The following is a 22,122-nucleotide window of genomic DNA, read 5'->3' on the forward strand; positions in this document are numbered from 1 at the left end:
CACATGATGGCTATAAGACAGTTATCCACTTCTATTTAGTTGGACATAGATTGTGAAAATGTCGAGGAATTAATGGAGTACGGGTAAAAGGAGACCATGTGAAAATTACAATAAGATGATTGGAAAAATAATAATAATAAAAAGGCAACAACATGATAAGATTGGTCATCCGTTTGGGCAACAAGGCTGTAGACTTGTTAGCAAAATATGAAGCCACATTGCCACTTAGAACACTTCAATTTTTTTATAAACCTTCTGAATTTTTATCGAAGACATTAGAACAAGACAAACATGGTACACCTAGGTATAAAGTACTATTTATTTCCATCCATTGTTTGTGTTCTTTTTTTTTTTAATATATGTCTTCCAATACTTCATTAAATTTAAAATTTTAAAATTTCGTGTTTGGGGAAGGCAAGAAAAAAAACAAGAACAAACCAAGTGAGGGCTTTTAAAGCGGGAGTAGGTAAGAATATAGTAAGAATTTAATAGGATTAATACAGCATATCAATGTCATTTAAACAATAGACCAAACAAACTCGAAGAGATAGTCAAGAAATGTCATTGATATACTCTACATTAATTCTATAAAATTTTGTTTATGTTCTTATCTACTCTCTCTTTAGAAGCTTCCACTTGGTTTGTTCTTGTTTTTCTTCTTACCTTCCCTAAACACATAAAATTTTAAAATTTTAAATTAAATGAAGCATTATAAGACATATAATAATGAAAATGAAGTACATTATACCTAGGTGTACCAATTTATCCTCTTCTAATGTCTTCGATAAAAATTCAAAAGTTTTATCAAAAAAATTACACTGTTTCGGGTGGCAATGTGGCTACATGTTTTGCAAACAAGTCTGTAGCCTTGTTGCCCAAACAACAAGTATGGCCAATCTCATCATTTAGCAACTTCTGCTTTTTTTATTATTCTTCATATCATCTTATTGCAATTTTCACACGATCTCCCTTTATCCTTACTTTATTCCACGATATTTTACAATTTGTGTCCAACAAAATAGAAGTGGATGGTTACCTCATAGTCACCAGTTGAGGTCAGATTTAACACCTTCGAGACCCTATTTTCTTCCATATAATTGACTTCTTGGTCCGCTACAGATTCATCCCTATAAACCCGGTTACATTATTCGTCCCAAATAATGGACACGGAACTTGACATACCATCTTGTTTTAAACCGTCTGTATTGATTTTCCACGACCCAGTCAAGGGCCGCTGAAAGATTCCCGCTTCATACCTTGAGTCGTCACTTCTAAACCTCTCAACCCAATTGTACAATGTTCTTCCAACCTTATCATGCAATGATATCTATAAAAAAAGTACAATAAAAATCTAGCAACTTACAATATAACACAAAAATTGACAAATACATATCTTAAACTATTTTGATAGTGGTCCTTTTGAACCAACAATTTCACCGAACCTTTTGGGAATTTGAAATTTGGATGCACATCGTATGATTGATGGTAGGATAGAGATTCTACTTGTTGTGAAAGGCCTTTCTTACTATGGAGGAGGAAGTGGCAGATGAACTGATTGCACCGTAAATAGTCAGCATTCTCATAACATAAAAACAATCAATGTGCAATCTTGGTTGTATTGAATAGGTAATGTACAAATATATACAAAGCAAATGTGATTGGTAGGAAACTCCAATAAACGACTTTCCTAAATAGAGAATTATCTATAACAATTATGTATCATTAAATATATAATAAACATAACAAATATTTTTCTCTATATTAGGTTATTTCTTTGTATTAGGTTAGACACTTTAATTGTCTATTTATAGAGAGAGGTTAGGTTAAACTCTAGCCTTCTTTTATCTCTACTTGGGTTAGGTTCATTCATCTGTGGACGGCCCTCCTATTCGGTTCAAACCCGAATAAGTCTAACATACTATTCAGTCCAAGTGCAGCCTGATTTGTATAATCCTACTTCCAAAATTAAAATTGTATTCTTAATAAAATAAAAAGTTATACTTAAAAATAAAAAATAAATAACATAGATTCTAAAAGAAGGGTTAGGCTATGCTTACCAAAAGAAAATTCTAATATACTTTTGCCTTGTAACCATTGAATACAGGTGGAGCGGATATCCAAACTCTTGAACATTTCTACCCTATTCAAGACTCCATTCCAACTCTACCACCCTACCTTCTCCACCTTTTCCTCGACCATTTATATAAACAGATTATAAGTAATTGAATTGAAACGGTGAGTATTGAAAACACAAAAAGTTAAGGCCAAATAAATGTTACAATTAGGAAAGAATTAACTGCATTTAAGAGAGAGCATTTAAGAGTAGGGGTGTTGAAAAACCGAACTGAACCGAAATAACCGATCGAACAGATGAATTTCGGTTTTTTTGATTCGGTTTCGGTCTATTAGGTTCGGTTTCGGTTGTAAATATTACAGAAATCGATAATATCGGTCGGTTTGGTTTTTATGACAAAATAACCAAATTAACCGAACCGGCCGAAATGGAGATTAATTAGATTTATAATTTAGGTAGAGACTTTATATGATCGAGACTTTGCATTTTCCCTCCGACCATCCAAAGAACGTAACTATTTATAAATTTTTTATCAATATTAAGTCTAATACATTAATATTGTTCTACTAAGAAAAATATATTAATACTATTCAAACTTTGCACGAATACTGATAAAAAACAATAACATTAATGTAAATTATGGTTGTAATGCGAATTGTGGTCGTAGAAGATTGGAATTTAACTATTTATATCTTTAAAATTTGAATCACTTTGATTTTACATTTTTTTTTTTTTTGCAATTACATTTTAATAAAGTTTAATTTTTAATTTTCAAACTTTGCATAAATTTTATGTTGTATGCTACTCAACTTGCGTAACTATTTTCAAAATTTTAGATTAAACTAAATTAATTAAAACTTATAAAATTATAAATATTAATTTATTTTTTATTTTAACTAGTTAGTATGTGTTAAAACTGAAAACTGAACCGAACCCATCGAAATAATCGGTTCGGTTTGGTTTACTAATATTATTCGGTTAGGTTCGGTTCTCATTTTAGATGTTATTCGGTTTTCGATTATTTCAGTTCGGTTTTCAGACCGAACTGACCGATGAACACCCCTATTTAAGAGAGAGAGTCGATCAAAATAGAGTTAAAAAGTGAAGGCCAGATAAATGTTTCAATTAGAAAATAATTAATTACATTTAAGAGAAAGAGAACAAGTCGGCCAAAAGTAAAAAAAAAATGAGAGAACGTACGATAAAATAACTAAAATTTTATATTTTTGATGCGTCATTATTATGTGAGACTAGTCGAAAACCCATGCGATACACGGGATATGAAACTTGTTTATTTCATAATATCTTATCAAGACATTTAATCAATTTGTTTATCATTTTTTCACTGTATAGAATATCAGTCACGCTCGCATATATAACTTATTTGACTTCATTAATATATTCTAATAATTATATATTCTTGAATTTCGTAAGCAAGAAAAACAAACAAAATAATAGAAAACAAAAATAAAGGGACAAAAATGATAATTAGGAAAGAACTATCTTCCTCTCATTTTTTCGAAAATAAGAGAGAATGTCAAGATATAAGCATATAAAGAGGAGAGTGAAATTATTTTTTGCCTATTAATTAAATTTTTTATTTTCTCTTAATGAAGTATTAAGTTCATAAATTAATTTTAGTTAAATAGAATTAAACTGCAATTGTAACTACTCAGTACAAAAAAAAGTTTTATAATAAATATATGAAATTAATTCTATTAAACTGCAATTGTAACCACTCCGTCAAAATTTAGCCCTCATTGGTAGGTGATCTGTAAATTCCACTGTAAACCCTCATCGAGGTCTGTGATTTGTCCTGACCTTGGGAGTGGGTAGACCTACCCTTACCTAAACTTTATTCTACTAAAAAAAATTCTATTAATTAGAATCATTATGCTCAACATTTGAGAATTTAAAGATATTCAAATAATAATATTTTTTAATTAATATTTTCCAACAACTTGTCTTATGATCATGTTTCATTTTCATCTGTTAAAAACTCTTGAAATACTAACAATTTTGTACAAACCACAATATAATAGTTAAAGACTATATAAGCAAATTTTGCAAAAGCAATTATCTTGATATCCCATAATTAATGTACCATTTTAAGATTTTGAGCATCAAAATTTATTTTTATTTATCTTCATTTTGAATTCGTATCTAGCATAATCCAAATTCTCAAGAATAAACATGTTATCAAGTGTATTAGACGCTTACAATCTCATTGCATAGAGAATTGGAAAAAAATAACTTTTTGATAATAATAATAATAATATAACATAATTTATAATTGAAATAAACTTCATTGTAAGTATAATATTTCAATACCTCTTTAATATTTTCTTCAATATGTCTCCAACTTCAATGAACAACTATTATGTGAAACTTTATATCTATTTATACCAAAATGCATAAAAATAATAAAAAAAAAATACAATCCATATCAGTTAGATAAACTTAAACTAAAAAAATGAGTGGATTTCAACAGGTTCCGAATAAAAAAATTAATATAACTTCAATTAAAGCTAACAATTGAGTTTATATAAAGCCGAAAATCTAAATTTTAGTTAGAGTTAACAATCGAAATGATAACACCTTGCAACATATACTAAAAAAGAATGCAAATATACAAAATCTTTATTTTAGTTATTTTGAGGGGAAAAAAGACAAATAAAAAAGAAAACATGGATAAGGTAGCGAGAGGTATAGAACTGGATAACGACATAAATGAAATTTCATCTATGAAAGATGAAACTATTACAACCATTGTTTAATAAAAATAAAACAACGACATAATTGAAAACAAAAATAACTACAATATATGAAAAAAAAAATTGAATAATTACCTTGAGAAATATAAGAGTTTCTTATAATTTTTGACACCTTTGGAATTTCATCTCTGAAAGATGAAACTATAACAATCATTGTTTAATAAAAATAAAAGATCGACATAATTGAGAACAAAAATAACTACAACATATGGAAAAAAAAATTGAATAATTACCTTGAGAAACATAAGAATTTCTTGTAATTTTTGACACCTTTGGAATTTCATCTGTGAAAGATGAAACTATAAAAACCATTGTTTAATAAAAATAAAACATCGACATAATTGAGAACAGAAATAACTATAATATATGAAAAAAAATCGAATAATTACCTTGAGAAACATAAGAATTTCTTGTAAATTTTTGACACATTTGTGTTTTCCGATTTTAGTTGTCCATGCATCTTCTATTTCTATCGGATTTCTTCAATTGGAGATATCAGTTTGAAAAAAAGACAAATAAAAAAGAAAACATGGATAAGGTAGCGAGAGTTATAGAACCTGGGTAACGGCAGAAATGAATCTGAAAGATGAAACTATAATAACTATTGTTTAATAAAAATAAAACAACAACGCAATTGAGAACAAAATAACTACAACATATGAGAAAAAATCGAATACCTTTGTGTTTTCCGATTTTAGTTGTCCATGCATCTTCTATTTCTATCGGATTTCTTCAATTGGAGATATCAGTTTGAAAAAAAAAAGACAAATAAAAAAGAAAACAGGGATAAGGTAGCGAGAGGTATAGAACCTGGGTAAAGGCAGAAATGGATCTGAAAGATGAAACTATAACAACTATTGTTTAATAAAAATAAAACAACAACACAATTGAGAACAAAATAACTACAACATATGAAAAAAATCGAATAATTATCTTCAGAAATATAATACTATCTATCATGGTCAATGCATATAATGGTGGAATATTATCTATCATGCTTTATATAGAAGTTTATTTATGACTTTTGGATTTCCTTTGCTTTGTGTTTTTCATCTTCCTGTAACTCTTAGTTTCTTTTATTATTTTAATTAATGGGTTAGTAATTGTTTAATATATTATAAATATAAATCTATTATTTTTAATTAATTAAATCTTTTTAATTTTGATTTTTTACTACGTTGACAACTCATCAAAAAAGCCTCTAAAACACTTCTCATCATTTCTCTCTGCTTCCGCTAATTAATTAAATCTTTTTAATTTTGATTTTTTACTACGTTGACAACTCATCAAAAAAGCCTCTAAAACACTTCTCCTCATTTCTCTCTGCTTCCGCTATTATATATAGTATAGATAGATAGATGTGTCACCTTTAAACATTTTAGATATTTTACCAAAAAAAAATGTGATTAACTTATGTGACAGACTTAGTTGTAAATATTTTAACATGTTTTTTTTGTAACTGTGTTATTATTAACACATTAAATATCTTAAACATAATTAATGGTTGGAAGGTAAAGTGTGATAGTTAAATAACAGTAAAACCAGCTTTTTAAAAATTTTGATAAAATTGATCTTACTTGAAAATGTTAGAGTTAAATTTGAACCATTTTATATAATATGACCAAATATGCACTTCACCCCTTTTATATAAGTGACCCTTTTATTCTATAATATTTGTCTTTTAAGGTTAAAGCACAAGAATTAAGAAATATATTTAATGTTAACTAAAGATTTTATTACCCTTGTAGTAATTGCATCCATTAATTAATTTTTATCCATTCCTAAAATAAAAAGGTAACTTAAATATGAGTATATTTGGTAAAACATCAAGTAATGTACATTGATTAATCAAAACATCAAACATTATAGAACAAAAAATTTCTCCAAAAAAACAACTATTATGGAACGGATGGAGTAATGGACTAGTTGGATGCAAGTCATACAAAGGTAAAAAAAAAAAGTCATTTAGTTAAAATTAATTACATTTTTTTTTTTATAAGAAAAAATTAATTACATTTTTTAATTTGTGTATATTAATCTTAAAAGACATTTAGTGTGTGAAACTGAGAGAGTAATAAATATTTACGACACTTATTAATTTGAGCATTTAAGAAAAAAAAAGTTGAAAAATGTTTAATAATATGATGTAATCGGTTGAGCATTTAAATTTAAATATTGTAGTGATTTGTAACATTTTTCATTGTAGGAGTTAGAATTAAGAAAGTTCATAACCAAACACAATCCTTGTATCTCAATTACTGTACTGCTATATTAGTTTTCTTTCCGAAAGTAAAAGATACAAATTAAACTTGCAAAACATTACAAATGAATGATGGAAAGAATGAGGGATAAGATCCCAAACTCCGCAACTGATCGATTCCACGGAGAGTTCCATAGCGATTAGGAAGGCACTCTTGCGTTTGAAAAGGGATTTAACGCAGCTTATTATACACTGCTCGGACTGAAAATATCCCTAATATTTTGGGTCAGGAGCAATTTTACCCCTAACGTCTAAAATAGTGCAATTTTATAACGTCTAAAATAGTGCAATTCTATCCCTAATGTTGTAAGTCAATAGCAATTCTACCCCTAACGTTGATAAATTGGATCAATTTGAGAAATAATTCATCAAACTGTCTTCTTGATCATGAATCTGGTCATCTACACTTCACACATGCGTTATTTTATCAGTAACAAATCACAACCATATGTTGGGATGTGAAAAAAATATTAAAAATATACTATCTTTTGTATGAATTAGACAAAAAAAATTTCAAAAAATCCACCGAATTTGTAAATATTAATCTCCAATTTTATTATTAAATTACAAAAAATAGTATATCCTTTTTTTAGAACAAATTGATATGCAATTGGTGCAAAATAAAGAAAAAAATGACTGCATTTTATAATAGTGTCTGAAATTGATCCAATTTAGAGGTAAAATTACTCTTGGCTACAAACATTAGGGGTAAAATTGTACCATTTTAGACGTTAGAGGTAAAATTGCTCCTGATCTAAAACGTTAGGGGTATTTTTGCACCTTAACCCTAAAAGAAGCAGTATAGGTAAAGCCAGCAGATCGTTTTCAAACTATGACAGATCGTAGATGTCAATCGCCACCTCGTAATCGTCGATCTACTTAGCATTAGAAGTTTTTTTTTTGTAATTTTAAGACATTTTGTATCGAATAGCAATTATGTACTAAAGTATATTTTTTTCAATTAATGCTATTTTGTCTAAAAAAAATTACATAGAGTTTTGCCCCCTCACCCCATCCCTCAAATCCTGGATCTTCCACTGGCAGTACTGCTACCATAGGCTCAGCTTTTAATAATATCATGAGCAGCCATGATGCTACACGAGAGGAAGCCCGGGTTATAATGAATTTGAGCATTTAGGAAATCAATATTTGGGTAGTAATCAGCTCTTTGTAAAACCCATTTCACCAACAAACTTTGAAAGACATAAACTGTCCCACAACTTCCACTTTATCCTTTCTGCTCAGAACCACTCGAACCTCACTGAAAAGAGTTCATTAAACGTTCCAACTCTGCACATAAAAATTCAGGTTACAGGAAAATAGTCATAACATAGGAGGGAACAACTTACACAACAGACTTGAGAAGCGTTTCTTTACTCGCATGTGACAGAAATCTCGTTTTCCAATTACTGAATTTACTCTTTATTTTACATTCAATATACTAGGAAAATCTCAACCTCCTTATGACCATCTAAGGAAGGAAGCGCAAGGTATCTCCCAAGAGTAGTAAGAGAAAAAACCCCAAAAAAGCATTCAACTCCTGTTTCACCACCGAAGAGAAATTACAACTAAAGTCAGTGGACGATTTGTCAAAATTGATATGTTGACCTGTGGCCAACGCATAATCTTGTAAGCACTTTTTAACCAGCTCACTTTCACCTTTAGTAGCTTTGAAAAAGATGTAACTATAAAAACAAGTGAGAAATAGAAGGAGCATTAATGACAACCTTGCAACCATGAACAAAACCACAACTCTCAAGGCTAGTCAGGGAAGCGGAGAGCCCTTCAGTATAGATTAGAAAAAGGTAAGGGGATATAGGATCTTCTTGTCTTAAACCACTGCAGTGAAATAAGGCCCACAACATGGCCGTCATTCACACTATGATAATGAGCTTTGGACACATACTAAAGAGCTATATCAATCCACTGCCGTTCGACATCATTCTTTCCAAAAAAGACCACTCCACTCTATGGTACGTCTTTGACTTATCCATTTTTAACGAAGCAATACCAAATTTCCTCTGAGTCTAGCACTTCAAAAAGTGATTAAACTCAAAATTCAACATTATATTATCAGAGATTAGACGACAAGGTATAAAGGCTCTCTGAGCATAAGAAATAATGGATGGGAGGACCACCTTTAACTGATTGGCTAGAGTTTTCAAGACAATTTTGTAAATGATATTGGACACCCATTATTGTTGCATTCGAGGTTTTGTGGCTACAACAGCTTCTACATGAATTTGAACTGGTCGCCTCGTTAACCACTATTTGCTGTAAAAAATTAAGTGTCGTCTATCTTAATGTCAATCCAACGTTCATAATCGCAATAAACACATCAGAATTGATTTTTCACTTTGTTTCTCGATGTAAACTCTATATCCGCTATATTTATTCTGAGATGATGACAGCCGGCGTTCCTTGAGGATCGAACCTCCTGGATGAAGGTTGAACGTCTCTGGATGAAGGTTGAACGTCTTCGGATGAAGGTTGAACGTCCCTAGCGAAGGTTGATCTTCCTCGAGGATTGAACCTATTACAGTGTGGGAAGCGGTCTTCCCACAAACGCTCTGATGCTTAAGTCAGATACAGTCAAATATAGTATTCTTTTATCTCTCTAAAAGCCAACCCCTGCCTCTTCAGCTTTCAACCTATTTATAGGAATAAAGGAGGAAGTTACCTGTGAGCTATCGGTAAAAGATCGTGCTGAACGTGGGTATACATATCTAGGGTGATAATGGAGTACGTGGGTAGTGGTTATATCAATTGCTCCCCACTGTTATTTTCGGATGATTTTCCAAAATAAGAGTGAGAAGAACAAATATCCTTAACCGCTCGATGAATGATTTATAAAATGGCAGCACGAATCTCCCTCGTGAGATAAATTAGAATCATAACGAACATTAGAATCCTCTCCGTCTGGGATTCTATAGGATAATCTAGAATATTAGTAGGAAATAAAATCTCATCCTGTTTCTTATTAGGAAAAACATAAGAATCATATTCTGTTTAGGATTAGGATAAGTAATAATAATAATAAATATAAGAATCCTACTCTGTTTAGGATTAGGAATAAATAATAATAATAATAAAAAATATAAGAATCCTACTCTGTTTAGGATTAGGGTAAATAATAATAAATATAAGAATCATACTCTGTTTAGGATTAGGATAAATAATAATAATAATAATAAATATAAGAATCCTATTCCTTTTAGGATTCCATAATATATCCCTAGTATTTAAGGATGTTAGCATATGATTTTTTTTTATACCTCAAGTGCACCGATTTTCTCTCATCTGTGCTTAGTCTTGGACTCCTTTGACCTCGGGAAAAACTCCATTTTCAGGTTAGCTCCTTCTTTGATTCCGAAGTTTTAATTAAACCCTTATTGCGTGAGTGTCCATCTATCTATATAAGATCTAAAATCAATTGCTCAAAAGATCATGCGACTCAGTGAGGTTGACTAGTTCACCCGTTACTGGCCAGTTCATATAGGTTTGACTAGTTTTTGTGTCGAAATGGTTTATCTGTCGATCCAAGATCAGCCACTGGTCTAGTTTTTTAGTTTGCCAGTATGATCCATGTATAGAAAGTATCATTCTTACCACGAGTCAAGAGAATAAATAGTATTTTAAGTAAGATGTCAAATACCTTCCTTCACCTTCTTCTGAGATCAATATATATTATTTAAAACGTTATGAGTATGTAGTTAAATCAAAATAAAGCTAGTATTGTACCATATACCACAATTTTTGTTAAAAATAGAGGATACACAAATGAAATACTCAAGCATTGCACTTCACTCAATGATTCTTCCACATATATTCACCTTGGAATCAAAAGATATTGACAGCTCTGATGCATGTACAAGCTGGAATCTAAGAGAATAGACTGCTCCTAAAATATTGATATCCACTGGTAATGGCCAGAAACGATATTCAACAATTAAGTTTTTTAGAGCTACTTCTTATATATAGAAAGGTCTTTCCTAATTCTTCAATTGTTTCAGTACAACTCCATCTGACGCTTTGCGCTTCTCATTAAAATCGGACTTATACGCTTTTTTTTATTTTATTTTAAACGATCGAATCTGCAAACGCTTAAAAAAATGACTTTGACGCTTTTGAATGGAAAAACAAGCCTTTACCGCTTTTTCGTTTGAATTAAAAAACGATCCTCAACCAATTTTTCGTAAAAAATGAATCCTCAATCGCGTTTTCGTTAAAAAACGATCCTAAACCGATTTTTCGTAAAAAACGAATCCTCAACTGCTTTTTCGTTTCAATTAAAAAAAACGATCCTAAACCACTATTTCGTTTCAATTAAAAACGATCCTAAACCACTTTTTCGTTTCAATTAAAAAAAACGATCATAAACCACTTTTTCGTTTCAACTAAAAACGATCCTCAACCGCTTTTTTGTTTCTAACAACATTGGTCTTCCATGCTTTGCGATTATGAGCGAAGCTCAAACCTCTAACGTTTTTTCGCTTTTAACGAAATCAATCCTCAACGTTTTGCGATTTCGAATGAAGCTCGAACATTTAACGTGCTTGTGTTTCTAATTGCTTTTGAGCTTTTTCTTCTGCAGTTGGCTTATTTTGTCTCAAGATCTTCATCATGGTTCGTACTAAGCAAACATCAAGACATATATTCGAAGCACTGGGGCCACACTCCTTAGATGTATTAGCCTTGTGTGTTCCTACTTGTCTATCTCAAGATGATGTTTGTACTTTCAAGACCACCTTCTCGTTTCCGTCTGATTGGGAGGTCCGCCTCCCTTCAAACTCGAAGACTTCTTTTGCTTTCGTGCCTTCAGAATTGTTCGCCATTCATGAGGCTCTGTTGGAAATGGGGGTCCGCTTTCCTTTACCTTCTTTCTTCATGGAATTTTTGAAAAGCAACAAATTGTCTCCGTCTCAGCTTCATCCTCAAGGATGGAGATTGCTTCTGGCGTTTTATGCACTTTGTAACGAGAAAGGAGTAGTTCCAACCGTTAACCTTTTTCATCTTTTCTACCTTCTCAGATCTCTCAAGGATAAATCCGGGCGATTTTCTCTTCAAAGGATCGATATGTGCGAGGAGGGATTATTCATCGATGATCTTCCTCCCATTGAAAAGTATGAAGATAGATGGATCGTTGTTTTTCCTCTTGAAAGGACATGGAATGTTCCTCTTCCCTGGGGCTGGAGTTGGATTAGGCGAGGCGTCTCACGTCCATCGCATTCCAAACTTTTAGATAGATATTCGTCAGAGATTCTTATTCTTCAGTATGTGAAAAATCCTCTTAGTCACTTTTTAAAGGCTTACCGTCGTATCACGATTTGTTAGGAAATTGTTCCCTCCTTGACATCTGCGAAAGAAGGCAAGAGTTTTTGCTCTTCATCGGAAAAGACAACCACGGTCCCTGGTCTTACGGATACGACATCAGCATCTGATTCTGTCGATAGCCCATCCTCGGCTGAGCAACAATTTGATGCTCCTTTGACGTCTGAATTGTCGAGAGATTCTCCACAGTTCATACCTGAGCTTGGTGAATCATTTAAACAGATTATGTTTAAAGATAAGGTTCCTTTGTTAACTCTAAATGCTTTTTTGCTCTTCTACAGGTATGACTTCCACGGCTGGAAAATTTGCACTTATTGCCCTGAAGACAGGTAACCAAAAGCGTAGTAGAGGAGGTGCTCAAGATTTAGTAACTTCCAGAGATGAAACTTCTAAAAAGGTTAAAGCTGTTGATGTGCCTGCTGATAGAGATCTTAGTAAAGAGGCTGAAGCCGACTCGTCGAAGATGGGGGATCCCCTACCTGCTTCTGAGAGTGGAGTTGAGAAAGATATTCCCAGTTTTTGCGTAGGCAGCTTCCACGCTGACAAGGGTGGTCTGGATCTCTCACATCCCAAGACCCCTCACATTTCGAGGACACTTCGATCAGAGTCCCTAAATGATCTTCGTCCTTCTTTCCCCTTGTTGGACAGACCTAAGTCGTTCTGGAAAGTATACCGAGATGAGCCTACCATGTCTCGTTCTTTAAACGACGATGATTTCAGAGTATATCCTGGGTTGCTTGATACAGATTTTGTTTTTCTTCCTGGGGTAGCTTCGAGGTTAATGTATTCTTCCATTCTTCCTCGAGATGAAGAAACTTACTTTAAAGATATCTAACAAAACATGGATTTAGCCGAGTGTCGAATCGTTGAGGTAATGGGCGTATACCTTTCTTCCTTTCTTAATCGGATTTTTGAAATCAGAAACATGTTTCTTCATACCTTTCCTTATTTTTACAGGGAGCTCAGCGTGCTTCTCTTGCTTTTGGGTTCGCGAGATCATGGAAGAAAAAACTCGATGACTGTCTTACTCGTAATGAGAAAATGGATCAGACCATTAGGGATCTTCAAGAGTGGAACCACAAGCTAGAGAATTATCTTACTCATCAAGAAAAAATGGAACAAACCATTAGAGATCTTCGAGACCATAACAAGAAGCTGCAGTCTGAGTGTGACCGTTTTAAGGAGGATGCTTCCAAATGTTCAGCCATGGTTGATGATAATAAGAAGTTGGGAGAAAAAAATTGCAAGCTTCTTAACGACGTCACTTTACTCCAAAATGAGTTGACTGCTGAGCGTGAGACGGTTCACATGCTAACCGGAGAACTTAAATCGATCCCCACTTCTAGTGTTCAATCATATAGAGAATCTTTTGATTGCTACCAAAGGAAATGTGTTGTAGGGGTCTCATTTAGCAAGATAGGCTTTTATCTGGCTCGCCAGATTCTTGAGGAGGAACATGGGCGTGCGTATCCCGAGTTAGTATTCTCAAAAACTGTGTCAGTTTCTGACTCTCGTCCATGGCAAAGTTTCGACCCTGATGAAGAGGATGTCGCTGCTTCTTTTAATAAAGGCTTCTATGATGATTTGGAGAACCTCAGTGGGCCTTGGACCTTTCATGGGAAGAATGGGATTGCCGGAGATGAAAAAATAAATGTCTTGCAGCACTTGGATGAGGAGGATCTTGATGATGATGATGATGCTTCTGCTACCCTCCTTCCTTAGAGATAGATTTCCCCTTTTATATGTATTCAAGCTTTCCTGCTCCCCAATCACTTGAAATTCAATCCGAATTAAATGTGATTTTGATGAACTTTATTGATATTGCTTTAAAATAACTACATGCATCATGGTGAAAGCATTTATGCTTTTTTCTACACCAGGCGTCTTAACAGCCTTGATCCGCGTGCATTCATGGTCTGTTACACCCATATGTCTTAACGGTTTTGATAACTACGTGCACCAAGGTGAAAGCATTTAGCTTTTTTCTACACCAAACGTCTTAACAGCCTTGATAACTGCTTGCACCATGGTGAAAGTGTTTATGCTTTTTTCTACACCATGTGTCTTAACAGCCTTGATAACTGCTTGCACCATGGTGAAAGCGTTTATGCTTTTTTCTACACCATGTTTCTTAACAGCCTTGATAACTGCTTGCACCATGGTGAAAGCGTTTATGCTTTTTTCTACACCATGTGTCTTAACAGCCTTGATCCGCGTGCATTCATGGTCTGTTACACCCATATGTCTTAACGGTTTTGATAGTAAAGAGCATGGCTTCCCTCATAGAAGATGGGTTTTTTATTTTGTCTTTTGCCTTCACGTATGTTGGAGATATATTGGCTCCCCGGAGATCATATAAAGCTTACTAGATGATAATCTCGGATGATAATATCGTTAGCTTTTTCTCCACATTATATAAGAAAATCAAGAATATTTAACATATGTAAAGTAAGTAAATAAATGATAAACATGAACACACCATATTTACGTGGAAACCCTAATTCTGGGGAAAAACCACGGGACCGTAATTACGGCCTAAGTCTCTTTATTCATAATAAGTTTGAATACAATTGCTCTGAAAGTAGAGCTTCAAGTGATTTGTATTCCATGTCTTATGAATCTTCTTTCCATCCATAGTTTCAAGTAAGCAAGTTCCAGGTCCAAGCAACCTTCTTATCCGGTACGGCCTTTCCCAATTTGGACGAAGTTTCCCTTCTTCCAAATGTGCCTTGGTTATGGCGGTCTTTCTCAAAACAAGATCTCCTTCTATTAAAATTCTTTCCTTCACCCTCGAGTTGTAGTAACGGGATACTCTTTGTTGATATGCTGCCAGTCGTATGCACGCTTGATCTCTATGTTCATCTATCAGATCCAAGTTATCATGTAGTGCATCAGAATTTGGTTCCTCCTCGAAATCAATCATTCTCAGTGAGATAGCTCCAATCTCAACGGGGATCAGTGCCTCCGTTCCATAAGCTAGACTGAACGGGGTTTCTCCAGTTGGGATTCTCTTGGTGGTTCTATATGCCCAAAGGATTGACGGAAGCTCATCTGCCCATGCCCTTTTTGCCTTGTCTAGGTGCATTTTTAACCCTTCTAGGATTGTTCGGTTGCTTCTTTCTACCTGCCCATTGGCTTGTGGATACGCTACTGAAGCAAAACTGAGTTGGATATGAAGCCTTTCACAAAAACCTTTGAATGAATCACAATCGAACTACTTTCCTCTATCTGTAATTATCACTTTTGGTATTCCAAACCTGCATATGATGTCTTTCCATACCATAGTTTCTATTTTCCTTGCAGTGATGGTAGCTAATGGTTCTGCTTCGATCCATTTTGTGAAATAATCTGTTGCTACTATCAGGAACTTTCTTCCTCCTGGTGATAGGGGAAAAGGCCCTAGCAGATCTAATCCCTATTTTGCAAATGGGGTTGGTTCGATTGAGGTTCTTAAGAGCGAGGTTGGAGCATTCTGAATGGTAGCGAATCTTTGACACTTATCACACGTTTTAACCTTCTTCAAAGCATCATCCCTCAAGGTGGGCCAGAAGAATCCGCTACGCAACACTTTACTGGCTAAGGCCCTTGCTCCCAAATGTTGTCCGCATATCCCTTCATGTATTTCGGTTAGAGCGTAATCTGCCTTCTGTGGACCCAGACACTTCAAAAGTGGCATTGAGAAACCTTTCTTATAGAGGACATCATCTATCAAGGTGAAACATGCTGCTCTCATCTTCAATTTCTTTACCTCTATAGCTTCAATTGGAAGCTCCCCTGTCTTCAAGAATTTCACAAATGGTGTTCTCCAATCTTGTATTTCTTCAGTACATGCCACAATCTTTTCCTTTATGCTTGGGATTTTCAGTTCTTCAAACTTTCCTTTTCATCTTGCTTTATTGTGAGGAGATACGTTGCATCTTTCTTCCTTATGGTGTTGATGATGAATGCTTTTATGTATTCTCTTCTCAGTTGATCAAAGTTGGAGACGGAACTTTCCTTTAAGCTATTGAACCATGCGCGGGCATGATATGATAGAGTGAGGGAGAAAGCTCGACATATTATGGCATCTTCCCATCCATGTAATAGCATTACCATTTCATAACTCTGTATATGATCGTAGGGATCACCCTTTCCGGAATAAGTGGCGAGTTGAGGCATCTTGAATTTTTGAGGGAGAGGTTTATTCATGATCTCTCCCGAAAAAGGAATTTTCCTTGTTGCTTGTGTGTCATTGCTCGGAACTAACTTCTTTTGCTCTAGCACCTTTTCAATCATCTTCTTAAGGTCTACTGTCTCTTTCGCGTTGAACATGGATTCTTCCCCGACTTTCTCATGTGCCTTCGAATTTTCTTTGTAAGAACTTTCCACAACTTCATGGATCTTTAAGTGGTTTCCCTTGCGCTTCCCTCCTTCACGTGGTTCTGAGATTTCATCGCGTGGTAGCTCGACCTCAGGACCATTTTCCTTGTTTCGAAACTCTTTGTGTCACATTTCTTCTTGGACAAAAAGCATTAACTCTTGGAGCTGATTATTATTTTCTTCAAGTTTTTTCTTCAACTCTTCATAATCCGCCAAGGGAACGGTAGGTGGATTTGTTCTTGACGGCCCATGTTGGTCTTCCATGTTTTCAACACGTTCTTCTTCGTTGGTTGGATGTGCATCGTGTTCGTCCGGAATATGGGATGCTTGAGAAGGTGGAACTTGAGATTTTTTGGGAGGCATCTTTTTATTACGAAAAGTAAATAATGTTGAATGAATGACTTTTTGATCTTTTTCCACAGACGACGCCAATTGTTGTAGCCTGAACTAAACAATAAATTTGTAAAAGGGGAGATCAATCGTTGAACTTCTGAAGGAAGGCGGTCCTTCCAATCAGGATGATGACAGCCGGCGTTCCTTAAGGATTGAACCTCCTGGATGAAGGTTGAACGTCACTGGATGAAGGTTGAACGTCTTCGGATGAAGGTTGAACGTCCCTGGCGAAGGTTGATCTTCCTCGAGGATTGAACCTGTTACAGTATGGGAAGCGGTCTTCCCACAAACGCTCCGATTCTTAAGTCAGATACAGTCAAATATAGTATGCTTTTCTCTCTCTAAAAGCCAACCCCTGCCTCTTCAGCTTTCAACCTATTTATAGGAATAAAGGAGGAAGTTACCTGTGAGCTATCGGTAAAAGATCGTGCTGAACGTGGATATATATATCTAGGGTGATAATGGATTACGTGGGTAGTGGTTATATCAAAAATATTAATATTAAATATTATATTAGATAAAAATATAAAAAATAATAAATTATTTACTCAACATATATATTGTATTTGTACATTCACCTGCGTTTATTAATCGGGTATATGTAAACTTTAGATAGATCGGGTCAATTGATAATTTTAGCGCAAAATAGAAATTTCAAAACTAACTACATTTAATAATTAAAAAAGTAAAATAGACAATACTAGTAAAGGATTGGGTTGATTAATTTGCATTTTTATTCACATAGTGGGCCCTACTACTACTACCAGTTTCCAACGACTAAAAGTCTCCTCCTCCTCCTCTTCGGAGCTGGGACTGTAAATCTTTTGGTAAATCAGCCCCGACTCGGCGGAACATTTTATTCTATCATGGCCGATCACCACCACAACCACCATCACCAACATCGCCCTCATCGCCTTTCCGTTCCTCAACGGGCTCCTACGTTTGATTCCACTTCCTCCACCACTACCGGCATCAGTAGCTCTTCGCCTAGATCCTATCCTGTGTATTCATATTTCTCTACAACTCCGACGCCGACCCCATCAAAACTCCGCTTCCATTCCAAATCTTCTTCATCCTCTTCCAAATCCTCCCTTTCTTTTCTCTTGCTTCTCCTTTTCTCTCTTCGCTCTCTCTACTCTCTCCTTCCTTTCCTTCGATCTTCTCCATCTTTCTCTCTTTTCCCTTTTTGTTTCCTCGTCTCTTTCCTCTCCTTTCTTCTTTCTCTTTGTTTCTCCCTAATCTCCCCTTCCTCTTCTAAAACCCCTCTTCACTTTAGGAATCTTAATCAACCTATTTTCTCCCTCTCTTCTATCTCCCTATCCCAACACAAGCTCTTACTATCCAAATCTCTCCTCCTTGCTGTTGTTTTCCTCCTCCGATTTCAAGCGCTTCGTTATTGTGGAACTGCTGCTATGATTCTCGCTGAATTGTCCGGAAATGTTGCTGCTCGATTCGTTTCTGAGGCCAGGAAGCCTAATCTGGGTCCAACTCGACATGGAGATTCTAAGGGTAATAACTTTCCTGGTTTTTTGGCGCTTTTTAGTGGGTTGTTCCTGCTCTCTATAAGTTGGGATCGAATTGATTGTTTTCCATTTTCCACGTCCTTCATTGATAGATTTGGATTCTCAGTGATTCCTAGTGAGAGATGTCTTAGGATTTGGCCTATGCTGTTGCCGTTTTTATCTGGATTTATGGGTTCTTATGAGCGGCTTTCCATGAATCCGGGTACAATTAGGCAATTGGGTCAGAAAAGGATTCGCTTGATTTCATTGTTCTATACAACAGTGTTATTGTTTATTCCTGCTATTGTGAGTTTTATTGTGTTTGCAAGGGATAATGGTGGTGTTCCTTTTGGGAATTTGGGCTGGCCACTGGCTAATACTGTTGTTTTTGGAGTGCTTTTGAGTGAAAATTACGGCGAAGACAAGCTAGTGCACTCAAAAGATTTCCAGAGAGAGTTTGTTGTTACATTTGCTTGTACAGTTGTTTTAGAGTTGTTCTACTTCCCGGAGCTGTCTCTTTGGGGACTTTCGGTATGTGGTTTGCTTTTGTACTTTGCTGTTAGAAAGTTGGATCCTTTCTATTCCAGTTATGTTGAATTGGGATTGGAATCATCTGAGCCGCTTAGTACTTCAATTATGAAGCCGATTCGCCATATATTGAGTGAGAGAAAGTCTCGCAAGATTGCGCTTTTTCTTCTAATTAATGCTGCTTATATGGTTGTTGAATTTGTTGCTGGGTTCATGAGCAATAGTCTTGGATTGATTTCAGATGCTTGTCACATGTTATTTGATTGTGCTGCATTAGCAATTGGTTTATATGCTTCATATATATCTCGATTGCCTGCAAATAGCCAATTTAATTATGGCTGTGGGCGGTTCGAGGTTCTCTCAGGATATGTTAATGCAGTTTTTCTAGTCCTTGTTGGAGCATTGATAGTGTTGGAGTCCTTTGAGAGGATTTTGGATCCACAAGAGATATCAACTAATAGTTTGCTCACTGTTTCAATCGGAGGCCTTGTAGTGAATGTGGTTGGCTTGATCTTCTTTCATGAGGAGCATCACCATGCCCATGGTGGGTCTGGGTCATGCTCGCATTCTCATTCCCATTCCAGCTTACATCAGAATCACCTGCATTCACATGATCATGGTGGTCATGAAAAGCATCATGAATGCATCTCTGTGTCCCATGGTTGCCATGGGAAGACATCAAGTACCCATAATGACCACCATCAACACCATCACGGTGACCATGATGAGCGTGACCATTCTCACGATCTCAACCACGACCATGTTCACCATGATGAGCATGACCATTCTCATGATCTCAACCACGACCATGTTCACCATGATGAGCATGACCATTCTCACGATCTCAACCACGACCATGTTCACCATCATCATGACCATCATGATCATTCTCACCATGATGACACCCAGCATCAGCATCACGGCCAAAGTAATTCCTCTCACCATTCGATTTCTAGAAGTAATTCTTCCTTGGGAAACAGTGGTCCCCTAGTGGTAAATCCAGTATCTGATGAAAAAGAATCTAAAAAACGCCAGCATCGCCACGTTGACCACAATATGGAGGGGATATTTTTGCATGTTCTGGCAGACACAATGGGAAGTGTCGGAGTAGTTATATCGACCCTCCTAATTAAGTATAAAGGGTGGCTTGTTGCAGATCCTGCCTGCTCAATATTCATTTCTGTTCTGATAGTATCTTCAGTTATTTCATTACTCAGGAACTCTGCTGAAGTTCTGCTTCTAAGAGTTCCTAGGAGTCATGAGCAGGACATCAGAGAAGCTATAAATGATGTTAAGAAGATTAAGGGAGTATGTGGCATTCGGAACTTCCACGTTTGGAGCCTTACTAACAAAGATATTGTTGGGACTCTGCATTTCCACGTCTCAGAAGAAACTGACAAGGCCTCTACCAAGGCACAGGTAGCACATATATTTAACGATGCCGGAATCAAGGATTTGACAGTACAGATAGAATGCGTTAAGTGATCAATATTGTCAATTTGAGACAGATTTTATCTTCACAAAGTTTTTATAGGAAGCAAAGCAAGGGTTGCACATTCTTGTAGAGAAAATGCCATTGTAGCTGAATGCTGCTTGTGAACTCCTTGTCCAACTGCAGAGAAAGATTTTGACAATCTCTGGTAAGGCTTCATATTTTGCTGAATTAAGATCGTTATTTAATGGTAAAAATATGATTCTACCAGAACCCAATTGCAGACAGACATGTATAGAAACGTGCAAGTGCTCCAAATTTTTGGGTTTGCATATGATTTGGTTTTATGTTTGTTCATACAGTACAGGCATGTGCTGTGTTTAGCTGAATTTGTAGCCTCACAATTCTTATTTTTTTAGGCAATTTTTAGTAGGATGAAGGCCACTCACTGCACTAATATATAAATTCATAGCTACGATATATACTTCATAGTTTTGTTTAGTTGCTTAGAAAATTTGATGTAATGTTAACCTGTAGTACAATTTACAAAATTTTACTATATATGAAAAATTAAACAGAAGAGATTAATGTTATTAGTTATTGAATTTGTTGTTCTATTTGAGAAGCCTGCTGTTTCGGAACTTTGTGATAGCATACTGCCATTCCAATTATTCAAATTTCACCATGCTCAAAGAAGGAAAACCTTTAAATTTTAGGAGTTATGGTATGAAACCATCAAAACAGAAGACAAAAGGAAAATGCAAGGAATAATGGACACTATTATACTCTGTGCCAAACCAATTGATGATGGGCAGTATTATACCCTAAAGCTTCAACTCTTAACCCTAATCGATTCATCAATTAACCTAAGAGATAAAAAGTGGCTCTCTCCCTCTCTCTTTGGTGTGTTGGCTGCCCCCTCTTTCTCCCTCAGTTCATTGTTTTAGTTCGTGGATCATTTCTACTGATGTGTCTCGGTGTAGTTGTTTCGTGAATAGTGATATGCAATCTTGGTTTGTTCTTCCGCTGCAATCAAATCAACGGCTTATGTGCTACAAGAGGTAATTTGAGAACTTGCCATACATATTCGTATATGTATGAATCTCAACATTGGTATCACAGCTATTTAATTGCATGTTTTGTCGCTTTGATCCACAAATATGAAGAGAAAACGTTTTTTTTTCATGTTATTATTAATATTATTTATTAAATCTGTGAATATTGCGCATGATCATGTATTTTCGGGTCTTTTTTTCGGTGAAAATGACATTGGAATTGTGTAAACAACTGTGCTTTTCGATTTGAGGTATTTGATTCAGAATTAAGCTAATTTCAGTCTCGATAAAGAGTATGTGACTCCCAAACCTAGTTTATGTTCGTCATATGGACAAAGGAACTTCACAAACGTGATCAGAGATCCCAAAAACCTCATACTAGAAAAAATTTCACGACCAATTGACATCGGGAAG

At 35.0% G+C, this 22,122-nt stretch overlaps 1 protein-coding gene across 1 annotated transcript; it reads left to right on the forward strand.

Moving 5' to 3' along the window:
* Positions 1–17,949: 17,949 nt before the first annotated feature.
* On the forward strand, positions 17,950–21,270 carry LOC136232721 (uncharacterized). The gene has a single exon (XM_066022091.1). The coding sequence runs from the start codon at positions 18,058–18,060 to the stop codon at positions 20,704–20,706; it is 2,649 nt and encodes an 882-aa protein (XP_065878163.1). The 5' UTR covers positions 17,950–18,057; the 3' UTR covers positions 20,707–21,270.
* The last annotated feature ends 852 nt before the right edge of the window (positions 21,271–22,122 follow it).

Source organism: Euphorbia lathyris, chromosome 6, assembly GCF_963576675.1.
Source record: "Euphorbia lathyris chromosome 6, ddEupLath1.1, whole genome shotgun sequence".
NCBI classification, from domain to species: domain Eukaryota; kingdom Viridiplantae; phylum Streptophyta; class Magnoliopsida; order Malpighiales; family Euphorbiaceae; genus Euphorbia; species Euphorbia lathyris.